The following is a 16,980-nucleotide window of genomic DNA, read 5'->3' as shown; positions in this document are numbered from 1 at the left end:
TTCACGCTTCACTGCCGTTAACAGCTAAAGCTCTTTAGTAACATAATGGTATTTGTTAAAATGGCGTAAACAGTAAATGTCAGAGTTCGCTCTCTTGTGCTGCTCACTGCTACTAACAACGGAGTTGCCAAGATAATAATACTTTGTACTGATATTATTAATATTACATGACGTAATCCGTAGAGATTTTTTGTTCTATTTCGATATGATAGATAAGTATAAATGAGCAACCATAATAACTACTGGCATTGAAATAACTACAAAAAATAAATACTTACATTAATTAGAAAACTTGATTTTCATTCGTCAAGCAGGAACCTTAGAAATTTAAAATATTATTTACAGTTAATATAACTTTTCCTTTATGTATGACTGTTATCGCATGAGAGTTATGCTCTCTTAAATACTTTCCTCGAGATTGTCTAATATAAATTGCTAAATGGAACCTCAAACTTGTATAAACTAACCACTAATATATAGATATTATAATGCGTGTGTAAGGTAATTGAGTAGGGTCCGAACTTGAAGCTAACACCGGAAACGAAAAAAAAAATTCTACTTGATTCGGCATTCTGCCCGCATTATACGAGTACCTAGTTACTATTGTTGGTGCACGAAAACATTATTATCTGATGCAATGATTACAATGCCTATGAGAAAACGACCTAATATAGATCGCCGAAAATGACTGTTAACCAGCGAGAGAATGATAATGATACCAGTTATATTGGTATTGCAGATTTGCGTTTTGAAGTGAATTACAATAAAGTGAATAGGCACAGAATGGAAGGAGTGTGGTTCGTTCACAACAGCAGCGAACAATGGAAACTGAAATTGATCGATTTCGCAGACGTAATGCTCCAGTGAACTTTCGATCTCGAAATAGATTATAGTGCCGAAAAATCTGTAACAATTGGAGAAATCTCAATAATTTATAAGTATTGTAAAGCTTTACAATACTGCGATGAACCTTCAGGATTATGTTGAACTGGTGGTAACATAAAATGGTCAGACTTAGTTCCACCAACTCAGTAGCTTCTGCGATGGAAAATGGATCTAAGTTGGTGCAACATTTATTGCACAGATCATCCAGATATCATAACCATTTTCAAGGTAATATATATTATTTGTTCTCTCTCACACGGGAACAAGTTTCTTTTCGCCTTTCCAAGGACTTTAAAAATAAAATTAGGGTTTTTGGAATTTTATTTACATTACGTACTCGGTTTCTTAGTAGGCTTGTTAAATTTATTTATATTTAACATAAACATATAAGGGGTGATCCAATTCGATGTTCCCTATTTAAAAACAAAAACACAGAAATTTCAAATTTAATAAGAAACTTAATTATCATTCGAAAGAAGATTCTTTGGTATTTATTTTTGAAGGTTATCTCCTTCAAATGTTGACCGCGGCTGCGCCTCAAATGGTCCATCGATTGAGTCCAATTTTCTATAACATTTCGACTGGTAACTGGCGAAGTAAAGTGCGGTCGTCCAAACAGACTTCAATGTTAAAATATTCTCACAGGAATTGTGATATCACACGATTATCTGCTCACCGAAGTGTTCTCTCAAAAAGTCCATTGGTTGATATGGTGTGTGGGAAGCAGCGCGAGCTTCAAATATTCGTTTATCATCATTTTTAAAGAAATATGGATCGATGATGCCACAGTCCCACAAACCACATCAAACCATTGTCTATTCTGGATGAAATGACAGCTCTTAAATCTATTTTGGTTGCTCTTCGTCCCAAATGCGGTAACTTTGCTTGTTTACATATCCATTGATTCAGAAATGGGCTTCATCGCTGCACAAAATTTGGCTTAAAAACGTCGGATCTTCTTGGAGCTTTTCAAGAGCCCATAGAGTGAAGCGATGTCGCTTGGGAATGTCGAAAGGCTTCACATTTTATACAAGCTGTATTTTGTACGTTTTCAAATTAAAATCTCTACGTAAAATGCGCCAAGTCGTTCCATCCGCCAGTGTTAATTGCTGTGAACTGCGTCGAATTGGCTCTCCATAATGTTCGTGTACACTCTCAGCTACGGCTGCTATATATCCTTTTCTGCATGGTGGACGTGGTCTATTCGGTCAAATATTATCAAATAATGAATTCTGGGTCTCAATATGAGTGATGGTGTTCCGAATACTACGCTCAGTAAGCCGATTATGTTGATCATAAGTTGAGCGAAGCGCGCGAAACACATTCTTTACAGAACGTGAGTTTTCGTAATAAAGTTGAACAATATGTAAGTGTAGTTTATTCGTAAGTCTTTCCATGATGACCCGCCAAACAGTACTGAACAAAACTAACATGACACATGGCAACTTGACACGACTTACGCGGGATCTGCCAGAAAGAGGCTTTCCTCTACTTGGATCACCCGTTATAATATAATTTAATATATATATCTTAGCCACAAAAATGCATGGCCAGATCTTCCAGTATTAGTCTACAAGTATGCTGTAGAAATGTTGTATTTAGCTTAGCTCTCAATCTTTTATATTGTTATATATTTAACCAATTTTACTATATATTCACATTTCGCTTGATCTGCAGCTCCGAATCAATGCGATCGCGAACCGATCGATCGGTGTAAACGTAGAAACGTATACGCTACGCCGATAATTTCTACTTTGCACTGATAACATTCTATAATAAAATGCGTTAACCTCGATGACAGTGAATATTCACATAATTTATTATTTAATTTCAATTAAATTTTGTAACTCATAAGTGTTGTTATTTCGCTTAACGGTGCAGTTCATAGGGATCAATTGCTGTGGGCCGTCGTACGCCGCCAAATGACGCAGTTGTTGGGATCAAACGTGAGTTGAAGCAGAGTTGTAAATATACACTTATACGAGAATATTGGCGTATACTTGCACTTACAATGCTTCTCATAGCTGATAAATTTGATTAAAATTCCTTAAAAAAGTAACATATGCATACATATATTCTTATACATACATATGCAATTACATACTTATTTCTTTCTTTGCATAAAAATCGCTAGTGATGGAATTAAGAGGTACCGTTTCTTTTGCTAATTGACCTACAGTTCATTAAATTATAAAAAAAATCATCAATTTGCAAAATAATATAAAGAAGAAAGCCACCTTAAAAATTTTAAATATATAATATTTTTGCTTATTTTACGTTGACTGTTATTAAAGATTAGAGCTTATTCCATTCTTTAGGAAAAAAAATAATCAAAAGTTTGTATTATAATTATAAATATTGGAAACAAACAAACTTTCAGAATGCTCATGATTCTTTGGTTAGGAGGTTAGCAGACACACCTGAAAACGTTCAACAATATAGGAACATTAGTTTCCCAAACTAAATACATTCTAGTCATCTATATAATATCTCTTTTTATACTCTCGCAACAATGTTGCTAAGGAGAGTATTATAGTTTTGTTCACATAACGGTTGTTTGTAAGTCCTAAAACTAAAAGAGTCAGATATAGGGTTATATGTATATACCAAAGTGATCAGGGTGACGAGTAGAGCCGAAATCCGGATGTCTGTCTGTCCGTCCGTCCGTCCGTGCAAGCTGTAACTTGAGTAAAAATTGAGATATCATGATGAAACTTGGTACACGTATTCCTTGGCTCCATAAGAAGGTTAAGTTCGAAGATGGGCAAAATCGGCCAACTGCCACGCCCACAAAATGGCGGAAACCGAAAACCTATAAAGTGTCATAACTAAGCCATAAATAAAGATATTAAAGTAAAATTTGGCACAAGGGATCGCATTAGGGAGGGGCATATTTGGACGTATTTTTTTGGAAAAGTGGGCGTGGCCCCGCCCCCTACTAAGTTTTTTGTACGTATCTCGGAAACTACTATAGCTATGTCAACCAAACTCTACAGAGTCGTTTTCTTCAGGCATTCCCATATACAGTTCAAAAATGGAAGAAATCGGATAACAACCACGCCCACCTCCCATACAAAGGTTATGTTGAAAATCACTAAAAGTGCGTTAACGGACTAACAAAAAACGTCAGAAACACTAAATTTTACGGAAGAAATTGCAGAAGGAAGCTGCACCCATTTTTTTAAAAATTGAAAATGGGCGTGGCCTCGCCCACTTATGGACCAAAAACCATATCTCAGGAACTAAGACCGATTTCAATGAAATTCGGTATATAATATTTTCTTAACACCCTGATGACATGTACGAAATATAGGTGAAATCGGTTCACAACCATGCCTTCTTCCAATATAACGCTATTTTGAATTCCATGTGATGCCTTGTCTGTATAATATATGTATACATTAGGAACCAATGATGAGAGCGGAATAAAACTTTACAAAAATACGGTATTTGAAAAATATGTAAATGACGTATAATGAAATCTCGATTATCACTTTATCATGCGAGAGTATAAAATGTTCGGTGACACCCGAACTTAGCGCTTCCTTACTTGTTACAATTTCTTTATTAAGGAATTATATAATTTCAGTAGCAAATTAAAAAAAATAGTTCCCATACACTTATTATTATTCGATGAACTTCATTGTGTTTTCGTATTCTCTTTCAGACTCATTCCCATACTTTTCCTCTAATGCTTCAATCACGTTTTGACGAACTGGATTATCCTAACTGAAAATGCAAAATATTGGAAATAAACTTGAGGAGCCTTGATGTTAAAAATAATCGTCAGTTTCTCGTTATCTCATTAATTGTTCTCCTTTTTTTTGACACCTAAGCCCCCTTTTCGTAGACCAGGTCACATATATGTAGTTTACCTTGAAGTTTGTATGTAATACCAAGAAGAAAACTTCGGCTATGATACAAATTATATACATATGTATATATAAATGATCGGCTAGACAATCTGAGTCGATATATTTGTATATGGAAATTTTGACTATCCACTCCCATAGTAGAGCAACGATATTAGCCTTTAGTTCGCTGAAAGAGCGCTCAAGACTGGAGAAGAAGTGTTAAAACTCCTTATCTCTAGCATCAAGTTACTTTAAGATTAGACTAGTTTGGTGACTGACCAAAGCGATATTGCAGCGTCAATAACTGCAGAATGGTAATTGACGGGCTCCGTTGCCTTCCTGTGGTTTGCTACTGAATCATTGGACCTCAGACCAGCTCAGCACGCGCAGATCAACTACCACCAGCAGCAGTCACAAGGTCCTCCTGGCTTGGGGTAAATCGGAAGAGGTCATATAACTCTAGCATGGTTCACTTTCAATGCTTATAGGGGTTTTAACAGGACACTATCACAACGAGATTCATACAAAAGATGACATAGAAACATACATAGAATTCCTCGAATGTTCCGTATTTGCAGGACAAATCAAAAACAACTCGGGTCTCCAACACTTAACATCCAGTTGATAGAGCAAAATTGGACATAAAACACCTTAGCAGAACTGTGATAGTTCAGGGCGTTTTGCAGACAGCTAACATCTGTACACAAGAGCTTTTCGTTTGACTTCACAAGGAACTGAGCGAATAGTCTAAGTTTGATTCCTTCCCCATGCTGAAGGATCAGCCATCTAGCCTCACCTGATATTTAGTTTTCAGATATCGTTTCTTTCTCTTCAAAAAGCTACTCATTTGTCGGAGCCGATAGAGTATAATACAAGAATACAGCCGCCATACAAACTGAATAATCGGAATCAAGTGATTGTATGAAAAGACAATGGTAATAATGATCAAATTTTTTTCAAAAAATTAAAATAACCTAAGGAATGATGTGATTTGATAAAACTAAGTCTGATTTCGTCATCAGCACTACAAAATTGGTGAGATAAATTTATCAGATTGTGAACAAAGAAAACCAAGTTCGCCAATTTAAGAGGACTAAGAATAATTTTTGAAATACATACAACAAAAAGTTATATTTTTTTATTCAAAGTAGTTTCCTTGTGCTTCGATACAGCGTTTAGTCCGGTCAGTTAGCATTTCAAATGAGTGTTTAAGGTCATTTTTCGGAATGCTCTTGACAGTATCGGTCATCACCTTTTGGATAGCTGAAATGTCCTGAAACCAGTGTCCTTTCAAAGGCAAATGAAGTTTTCCAAATAGGTAAAAATCACAGAGTGCCAGATCAGGTGAGTAGGGTGAGTGATTAATGGTTAATATGGAGTTTTTTGTCAAAAAATCAGTGACAAGCGTCGACCGATGACACGGCGGATTATCGTGCAACAGGCGCCAGGACCCTGCCTCACGGTATTGTGGTCGAGCACGACGAATGCGTGACAAAAGACGCTTCACAACACCAAGGTAAAACACAGCATTAATCGTTTGGCCAGGTGGGACGAACTCTCGTTGTACAATACCCTCGGAATCGTAAAAACAAAGACAGCATTGTCTTTATTTTTGACTTTGAAGACGACCGACTTCTGATCGTCACAGAGGTCCTCACAACCTTCTGGGAATCGCTTAAACCACTCACGCACATTACTACGGGACAGGCACTGATCACCATAAACTTTTTTCATCATTTGAAATGTTTCAGTAAACGTTTTCCCAAGTTGAAAACAAGTTGAAAACAAAAATTAATATTTGCTCTTTGCATTTTACGACTGACCAAAAGCTGCTGTCACTTTTTGATCGGTAACATCGATTGTAGTTATCCAATTGTCTTATTTTTTACGAAATGTCAACAAGAGATGAAACTTTTTATTTCATATACCCACCAATAGGTAGCGCCACCAGAAACAGTTATATTTAAAAAGTTATGCTTCTTCTGCGGCAGACCTTGTACATATGTTTTCCCCCATGTTGTTTCAACGTTGCATTTTTTCGAATTTTAACATCACTCGCAACATCAAAGGGATCGGAAACAGGCGAATATAATTAAACAATAATAATATCTAGTCTATAAGATCATTCTTAGACATAATAATTCTAGATTATAATTTTGAATCAACTTCAATCAATTCTCAAAAATTTCGAGTTCCTCACGTACACGCAAATGATATGTTATAGAGACTCATAGATTCGGTAATGTTATTATTTAATTCGCTTAGCCGTAGTATCTTCGCAGTTATCACCAACTGAAAAGCAGACAATATCAAAAGGTGATTGAGTGAGTTTTCGGGAAATCTAACATATATTCCACATACTCTACCATACTCTACAAATACCTGCAAGAAGCTTTACTTTGGTTACTAACTTCTAATTTATAGAAGTGCGCAGTTTTATATTTACTTAGAATATCCGTATACATAACAACTGATTGCTATTAAAATTTCAGTGAAATCTATTATCAGCGAAACAGTTATAAATACAGGTATACAGTATATATACATATGTACATATATATATATTTCATTAAGAATGCACAAACAAAGCTTGCGTTACGAACCGCAGGCTCTAGACATGCATTCTATATATACAGCTGTTGACAGCTAACTAGAAACGCTCTCTTTTTTATAGGTGGCTGATAAGTATATCTAATGATAAAAATTTTTGATATATTCCTAAAAGTCTTGCATTGTTCGTGTTAATTTATTTACCACGAAATTAGAAGGTGAATTAAGTGCGACAGCTAATTAAAAACAGTTCTCTAAAGAATTAAAATTCCTTCTGGTTCTAATTTTTATTAATAATATTAGGTACTGATTTCGCGTAAGGATGTGTTTCAAAGTTGTGTTTTAAAATATATTAAAATGTATTATTCAAGGTTTTTAATGAGAAAAAGCTGCATATGAACATACATCTGCCCTACGTAGTTACATTTTTGACCTTCGTCAGTCTGGAAAGACGTACAAGGAAATTTTGAATTAGGTCAAAAAATATGTTTTCAATACCCTTAAGCATATACAGAATTTTAAAACTAACTGACTTCTGACTAAAATTCAAAGTAAACAATGCGTAGACTTTTCCAACTCTTGTTGATCTTGGACAACAAATCAATGGCAGTTTCTGGTTTGGAGCGATGTAACTAAAATTAATAGCATAGATCCTAATGATCGAAGGTGTATTCGCCGACCAATATATCAAGAATTTGATCCTCGCTATGCTCACGCGTACTGAAGCATGGTGTGTGAATGTTTTTCCTGGAATGGTGTAGGTCTGCTCCATACGATTGATGTAATTTTAAAAAAGGAGAAATGAGTCAACATTCTAAAAACGGACAATCCGCCATGGACAAAGGAGGAATTTTCCTGTTATATGGAAATTCCAACAAAATAACAATCCAAAGCATGCGGAAAAGTTGACACGAAAGTTTTTTGTTGAAATTCCGTGAATGTTTTGGAGTGGCCTGAAGAGAACACATTTGGGTTGATGTCAAAAAATCTGTAGGTACCAAAAATATTACAAATCTGGATATCCTTTGTGATGAAATTAGAACGGCATGGCAAGCTACACCATTGGCGCGCCGTCAGAGTCTTATAACGTTAATTCGCAGTGGATGTGAAGCAATATTAAAGTAAAAGAGATAACCAACAAAACACTAACTGAAAGTAAGCAAGATTTTGTAATACTCGTATCATTGTTTTTTGTTGGTAAAATATTTTCGTTTCTAATTAGTTGTCGCACTCAAATCGTTGATTCTACACATTTTTATTAAAATCTCCAAAAAAGGGATTTTTTATTAAAATTTTTACTATTAGAGTTTAAGTTTAACGTAAATTTCAATAAAATGAGGGAAAAAACTGTAAAAATAAGTGATTTATTGGAAAATAGCGTCATGTACTTTAAGCTATGTAGCGTTTCTAATTAGCTGTCAACAGCTGTACGTATATGTATTTGTGTTGCTTTCTGAGTTACAAAAATTTAAAAAATAATATTACAATTATATTTTTTACAGAAAATATTATATATGTATGTACATTTGTATATAAGTTGTAATCATAAACATACTTGCATCATTTCTTTTTTTCCTGAAACTTTAAATACATACATACATATATTCACTTACAAAGTAATAAAAGTTAATGTCAAGGTTGATGAAAATGAAATTGGAATACACATAATATAGAAATGTATTCCGCGTTCTAAAGAGCACTAGGCTCACGCTTTCCGTTATCTCCTAAAAGTTTTGTTATTGTTTTATTGGTATTACCCAGACGCTTTGAGCTGACGTAAAAATTGTAAGACAACGCATCAGCTTAAAATTTTAATGTTTATACTAATTCGAGAATATAAACAAGAATTTATATACAATGTATAAGGTCATATGATCGCTTAGATTTAAAATTTTGCCCAAAAAAGCTAAAAATACTTCGCAAATGATTTTCTTTAATTATAGTTTTTCAAGTTCAAGAATCTATTTAATAAAGTCGTGCAGTTTGACAATTAAATTTTGAACAAATAAAAAATTAATTCTAAGCTAGTCTAACAGAGCGCGATGCCTTGTTCACGTGTGGTCTAAAATGTTCAAGTTTTCGAAACAAACTAATTTGTCATTGTTCATTATAATTGATTTCGTCTTACTTTCAGATTTTGACAAAGCTCTTATCTATACGCAGCAAAACAAAATTAAAATATACATAAAAGTAAAATTTCTTTATTGCGATCAAAGTATGAAAATCACACTTACTTTCTGTCATTAATTCCTTGAAAAAAATCGTACATTTGGACTATAATCAGCCTTGCCGATCCTGTATCATATTTACACAGCTCCATCTGTGATATCTTCGATTAATACATTCTCCGTGGTTTATCCTCCAAGTTTTTCAACATAGAAAACTTAGTACATAACTGAAAAAATAAGGAAACAGTGGGGAAAACAACGATATTCATGGCTGCCGTGTGTAAATTTCAATTTATAATTGGGATTTTTTACCTATCTATTATATGTATATCTATCTATATTCTATCTCTAACTCATTTATTCAGCGTGATTCTCCAGAAATAATCGATCGATCTGTAACATGTTCCGAAATCGGAGACAAAAAGTTACGGAACATTTTCTATCCATTTATTCAGAAACGAAAAAAATGGCGGCAGAACTGAAAGTTGGCAAAGAAAAATCAAGAAACTGCGCGCGACTAACAAAACGTGAAAGTTTCTGCATGAGAACTTGCGTAGAGTTTTACAGGGCCTCAGGGTACATTCCGCTGTTGGATACAATTGTCGAAGATTTGAAAAGAAAATGTAAAATAAAATCTTATTGAATGCTTGATAGATAGAATCAAAGGCCTTTTGGATAATGACAACGTCGTGCGACGTTTAAAGCTCAAATACGAACTTGATCACTGGCAGCGATCTGCCTTGGGGGCAGAAGCAAAAGTCAAAAGACAACCAGTTACCGATTACTGCATTGGAAACGTTGAAAAGCTGCGATGTAGACCTATACCCCATAATTATTAGTTTTCTTCGCATATTCTGCACGCTTTCTGTGAAGAATGCGAGCTCTGAACGCTCTTTTTCGACACTTCGCCGCATACCACTGACTACATTGCATACTTTAATGCCTCTTTATCACCCTCAGTTTACAACTTATAATGTGTTTTTACAATTTTGTAGGATTTGGTATTAGAACTCGACTTGAAATTTTGCCAACGTGATATTAAACCATATAAAGACTGTTATATATAATATATTAATCTTCTTGTTTCAAGTAATTGTTTATTGTATTATATTGGTACCAATTCATCTCTATAATTTTTTTGATGCTTCCACATGTAATTTTTTAACAAGAGATCAGAAGCGAGCATTAAAAAGGCGAATCGAAGACAGCTATTATATTTTACTCTTTTTTGTTAAATATTTATATTATATTTTCGTACCAAATCAATTACTTCAAAGAAGATTCAAGGCATCAGATGTGACGTTCAATGGGAAGTGAAAGCTTTAAGACATCTGATCTAGTTATTGAACTTGAGTTGTAAAAACGAAGTGCATTTCTAGTTACAGTGTCTGTCAGTTATCATGTCAACAATCTGTGATCAAGTTTATTAAAGAAATATTGATCAAATGAGATCCTGAAGCCTTTTCAATAAGCTTAATTCTTATGTGGGATTAGTAAAATAAGAGTTTGTTAGGGGTAAATAAACTTTATAAATAGTTCTAAATCACATATCAAACGGAACTGCTTTCACTTTTATTTACAGTTTACAACTTTAGCGCATAGTCCCAGAGTATATGATAGCTCTTAAGTACATTCCCTCCAAAACAAACCATATACTTAATACTTATTTGTGCTCCAAATAAAGAATGAGATCAGCATAACGATAATGGGAACGTAGTATTAGACACGGTGTTATCAAGCAACATAGCGTGAATGAAGCAGCAAATCCGCATGTCAAGGTCGTCGTAGGAGAAATATTATCTCAAAATTTCAAAACAAATTGTATTTTTATGTTGAGTTTAGCACGCAAGTTCATTTTACAATCAGTATTATTTTTTTTAACAAGAAGGAATTTTAACTTCGGCTACACCAAAGCTATTCGGCTGGACCGAAACTATAAAACCCGCAGGTGTACTTATTATAGCATAAAAAATGAAACGATCTTTATTCTGATTTTGATCGGTCAGTTTGGATGACAGCTATAAGCTAACATAGTTATAGCAGGCCGATCTGAACTATTTTTCGGAGATTGTAGCAATGTCCTGGATAATACTTTTCTTGAAGAAACATTGTCGAATTAAAAAGTTTTCCATCAAGCACTTGATTCCGATCGTTCAGTTTGTTTGACACTTATATGTTATAGTTGTCCGATAACGGCGGCTTCGACAATTGAGCAGCTTCTTCGTGAGAAAAAGACGTGTGCAAAACTTCTGACCTATATTATATACAGACGGACAAGCAGTCGGACAAATCGACTCAGCTCATCACGCAGATTATTTATATACATATGTATAGTATATACTATACATATATGTTTCTTAAGGTCTCCGACGTTTCCAAACTTGTTGGCAAACTTAATATATACCCTGTTCGGGGCGTATAAATAGTTTTATTACCACCGTAAAGCTATGTTTAATCATAATCGTAAATTTTAAATTCTCTTCAGCATCACATAGTATACTAATTAAATAATGTATGGATTGACACATTTATTTTGCTTGAAATAGAAAACGACTTTTGCGTGCTGAAAGCAAAAGTCAGAGAAAAAAAATAAGACCATTGAACACCGATGTGACGTTGAGAACCCGGAATAGCGGCATTTCCTTCTTCGCAATTTGATAGTTCGTCACTATAGCATTTATTAATAATAAGTATGTACTATACATACATATCTGTATAACATATTCAAGCTAATATTCCGTTAGCAAACATGCGTCGACGCTTAGCATTCGATAACTACCGTTCTAATTCTCAATATGCAATCATGTAATATAAAATAAACCACATAGCATACTACATAACATATAGAGTATATGCTCTTTGTAGTTGCACTAGTCAACTTGGGTTTTGTCTATTCTGCTACCTTACCTTAATTACACTATTTCAATCTGATTCGCTAAAAATTGTTAGTAAATTTAGTATTGCAAAGTAAATGTTTACTATATGTTCATGGGGAACTAATATTTCGTTTCTAGTTGAACTCTTATGATGACAGTGTCGCCGCTAAAGCTTAATTACTGAACATATCTCCTCTTTATATAAGAAAAATTCCAAAGTTTTTATAAAATTATTTTTTATCCTAAAATGGCTCGTGGTTTTCGAAAAATCCATCTGAATAAGTTGGCACACCACGCAGCGATTACAGAGTTTTGCGCCAGGGACCTTGATGACAATCGATGCGTTTTGCGACAAAAGAAGGAGCCTTATAACGGCTGATGCAACTAATGGGACTTTTTTCAATTGCCTTTCTTTGACAGATTACGTGTGAGTCGTATTAAACTGTCATGTTATACTTGCTAAGCATAGTCTGGCACTTCATCATGGCAATGACGTTTACAAATCGTTCAACTTTATAACGAAAATGCATGTTCTGTAAAGAATGTGTTTCGCGCGATTCGCCCAACTTATGGTCAACATAATCGGCCTACTGAGTGTAGTATTCGCAACAACATCATCCCTTTTGAGATCCAACATTCATTATTGGAGCGGTCATTTCAACTAGAAAAAAAACGGTTTGGTGTGGTTTTTGGGCCGGTGGAATCATCACTCTATACTTCTTCAAAAATAATGCCAGTGAGAACGTAACCATGAATGGCGACCGTTATCGCGTCATGATAACCGACTATTTGATGCCTGAAATTGAAGCTCGTAATCTCGGCGACATTTGGTATCAACGAGTCAGCGCCACTTCCCACAAATCGATTCAACCAATGGATTTCTTGAGAAAACACCTCGGCGAGTAGATAATTTACATTTTGCGCAGGTCGATTGGCCACCAAAATCATGTTATATCACACCATTAGATATTTTCTATGGGTATATGTATGGTTCAAAGTCTATGCGGACAATCTCGCTTCGATTCAGGCCTTGGAGCAAAATATAACGCTCGTCATTCGAAGTCACCATTCGATGGACCATCTGAGATGTAGCCGCGGCAACATTTGAAAGAGATAAACTTTAAAAACTGCTTGTCAAAGAATGTTCTTTGGAATGGCAATACACTTTCCCCTTAAATTTGTAAGTTCTGTGTTTTTTCTTTAAAAAAATAGAGAACCACGAAAAGGATTACCCTTTATATTTTGCTGAAACTTTTCGGAGGATTCTTGATATAAGAATCCATTACGAAAGCGAACGCAAAAACGTCACTAGGTACCAAATAAGATGAAAAACAATAACAAGCGTCTTTTAAAGACGCAGATTCATCAGATTTCTTACAGTAAAAGTTATAGACGTCAAATAGGCGTAAACAAAGTTACACTGTTTATGATCGTACAATTGTTATTATTGTTTATTTTTGGTATCATTTATTGCGCATAGCATAAAAATTAATATTGTTTTGTTGACCTGTGTTATGACTATTACATTAACTTAACTTTAGCTTTTCGTATAGATTTATGCACTGACGAAGTAGAAAAATTCACAGCACTTTACGCATTCATTCATTAATCAGACCGCAAAACAAAATATGGGCGCAAACCATAAATTCAATCTACCTCGTCTTACACTAGCCCCGCGTTGCCGCAGCAGAGCTGAGCTGCAAATGACGCCTTAACATGTGAGTGAGTCAGATTTCATTGAGGCATTTGCAGAGCCAACCAACACTTACAGCATTGAGAGTACGAACGCCGGTTTGGCGGCTCGCCGGTTGTGACAAAGTGACAGACGAGCGTTGCGTAGATCAGAAGATCTCATTGAAGCGCAGCTCAGAGTCAACTGCCCTTGTGGCGAGTCGGCACAGCGTGAGACTAAACGACTGACACTCAGCCACGCTTCAGATAAGGTAATCTAGAAACATGCATATAGATACGTTTGACATATAAATAGATTAAGACTTGCTATTCGATTGGCATTCAGCGGCTTGAATCGGTGCAAAGTGAATCGTAGCGTCTACACAATAAAAACCTCATAAGACAAATATAAATATAATACTATATAATAATAAAAGTGGTAAAAGTGCTCTAAATCACAAACCTTTAAAATAGTGTTAGCATAACGCGTGATAAGTTTTGAAAGTAAAAGGCGACGATATCGAAAGTGAAACTAACGATAACTAATAAATAAAGAAAATAGTACAAGTTTAAGTTTTAAAAACAAAAATAGAAACAAAATGACTTCTGCTATCAGTAACATACTGCAAAGTTTGCGCCTAAGCTCGGCGTCGAAAAAACCCAATAATACTTCCGCAAATCCTGCGCTGCATAAGACATTCCCACAGGAACCCAGCAATGGCCTACTACCACGCGGCCTTGCCGAAATCCCACTGTCCGTTGTGGCACAACATGATGAGTACTCCGACTGTTGGATTGTCATTTACGATCGCGTTTATGACGTCACACAATTTCTCCGCGATCATCCAGGTGGCGAGGATATCATAATGGAGCATGCCGGCCGCGATGCAACTTTGGCTTTTCATGGCACGGGACACTCACGCTCGGCGATCGAACAAATGGGCGACTATCTGATTGGTGAATTACCGCCCAAGGAGCGCATCTTCAGCAAGGGTAGTGCGAAAGTGCTATCTATTGACGTGCCACAGTGAAAGTAGAGAGCGAAAGAGAGGAAGGAAGTGTTTGAAAAACTGATCACGCTACTCACTGTACAATCGCTCACATGTATGATAAGGCACATGTATGATAAGCTTTGTGCTCACTCGTACTGTTACCAGCACTGCACTCACTTGTTCCTATATAAAATTTGGTGATAACCGACTCGAATCAGCTAGTGCATGCTGAATCTTATCACTTTTGGCGAAGCAATTCTACGCGTTAATGAAACCTGTGACCCATAATTTAAGATACGTGAGTGAATTAGAAAGTGATTTCCAAAGTTTAGACATTCAAACGCAGATAGTATAGAAATGTAATTGTGTATGTGGGATGAAATAATTCTCTGAACACTGAAATTTTTTTACAACATAGAAAATTCAACCATAACCTTACATTTTACAAATTAGTAAACGAACACGCATACATACATATGTATATATAAATTCCAATCAAAGCTGCTTTTGATGTGACAGCTTTCTTCAATGCAATTCCTGTTTACAATGTAGTATTGTTGTTGCATTTATAACTACGTAGTGTACTTAAGTAACAAATAGTTTAAAAACAGAACATTCAAACAGAAATTTAGACCCGTAATATTACTTGTTAATATTTATATTAAAAATTGTAGGAGCAAATTTACCGTTACTGTACCGCTATTCAAAATCATATTTGACTATTTATTTAACACAAAATATTTATGTTGAAAATCGTAAAAATATTTATTTGCTAGAGCTAGTTTTAAGTTTATGTAAATGATGTGTCTTACCGACCGTGCCGTCCACTTAAATGTACTAAACATATGTATATAAAACTTTAAAATATAGGAAATTATGTTTAATCAAAAATAAATAAAACCAAAACTTGTTTAACTTATTTGGAAATACTATCGCAAGCCCTTAGAACCACCCTCCAATTAGCGAGGTAGTTATATGCTAGGGAGGTTGGATAATGCAACTCTTATTAACGATAGGGGATTTTTCAAACTTTCTACACAGTTTTTGAAAAACGATACCTTTTTTCTGCCTTAGTTACGGCGATTACGGCATTATTGTCACTATTTCATTCCAGCCAGCGTTCTATTGAGCTTTGGTAAGAGAAAAACGCGTATGGGTGTTAGATCCGGAGAATTTGATGAATATGGAAGCAATACAAAGATCAATTCATGCAATACTGTCTTGGTTTTAAATGTTTTGTGATAGTGAAAATGCTTCTTCTTTGAATGGTTTCATCCTACAAAATGTCTTTAAACTATTTTATTACTAACTTCCAGTACGAACTTCAAAAATATTTTTGGCAATATTTCTATATTTGCATCTACAACTGCCTCTTTGGAAGTTCCTATATAGTGTTTTCAGATGGACTATGCAGAAGTTAGCTAATCACTCGCAAATTGTTCTTAACCTGGCACTTTTGGCTTAATAACCTTTTGACATTTATCTTCAGTAAGCCATTTCATCATGGAAAGATATACGATCCAATAGAATCAATGGTTTCGTCTATAAGACCGTTCAATTTATGGTCGTCATAGTCGTTATTTCAGATCAACAATTGAGGATCTAGTGGAAAACTTTGAATCCACAAGCACAGTACAAAATGTTCCCGTGCCAGTGGGACAAAGAAGTGCCCTTAGTGTAGATTATATTGCAACAAATGAGAAAGATCCAAATCAGCCTGTCACACGTCGTTCTCAAGAGTTGGGCATCTCTCTGGGACGTCGTTGTGAATTTATGCGAAAAACGGATCTTAGCTACATCCTTATAAGATCAAATTGACGCAAGAACTTTTGACCACCAAAATTGTCGCATGTTCGTGAAATGGGCTGAGCAACAACTTGAAATTGATCCAGATTTTCATCGAAAAATCATCTTCAGCGTTGAGGCTCATTCCTGACTGAATGGCTTCGTCGATAAGCAAAATATGCGTTATTGGTCAGCAGCA

The 16,980-nt window shown here is 35.2% G+C and overlaps 1 protein-coding gene across 1 annotated transcript; it reads left to right on the top strand.

Moving 5' to 3' along the window:
* Positions 1–14,333: 14,333 nt before the first annotated feature.
* On the top strand, positions 14,334–15,902 carry LOC126752912 (uncharacterized). Its single transcript, XM_050463953.1, has one exon. It carries the CDS (start codon positions 14,604–14,606, stop codon positions 15,033–15,035), a length of 432 nt encoding a protein of 143 aa, XP_050319910.1. The 5' UTR covers positions 14,334–14,603; the 3' UTR covers positions 15,036–15,902.
* Positions 15,903–16,980: the final 1,078 nt, after the last annotated feature.

The sequence above is a fragment of the Bactrocera neohumeralis genome, chromosome 3 (genome assembly GCF_024586455.1).
Source record: "Bactrocera neohumeralis isolate Rockhampton chromosome 3, APGP_CSIRO_Bneo_wtdbg2-racon-allhic-juicebox.fasta_v2, whole genome shotgun sequence".
Classification (NCBI taxonomy): domain Eukaryota; kingdom Metazoa; phylum Arthropoda; class Insecta; order Diptera; family Tephritidae; genus Bactrocera; species Bactrocera neohumeralis.
The sequence above is the reverse complement of the archived record's forward strand: the minus strand, read 5'-3'. Positions and strand labels throughout refer to the sequence as shown.

Excerpts from the sequence above, each read along its gene's own strand:
- LOC126752912 (XM_050463953.1), top strand. The coding sequence starts at position 14,604 with ATGACTTCTGCTATCAGTAACATACTGCAAAGTTTGCGCCTAAGCTCG.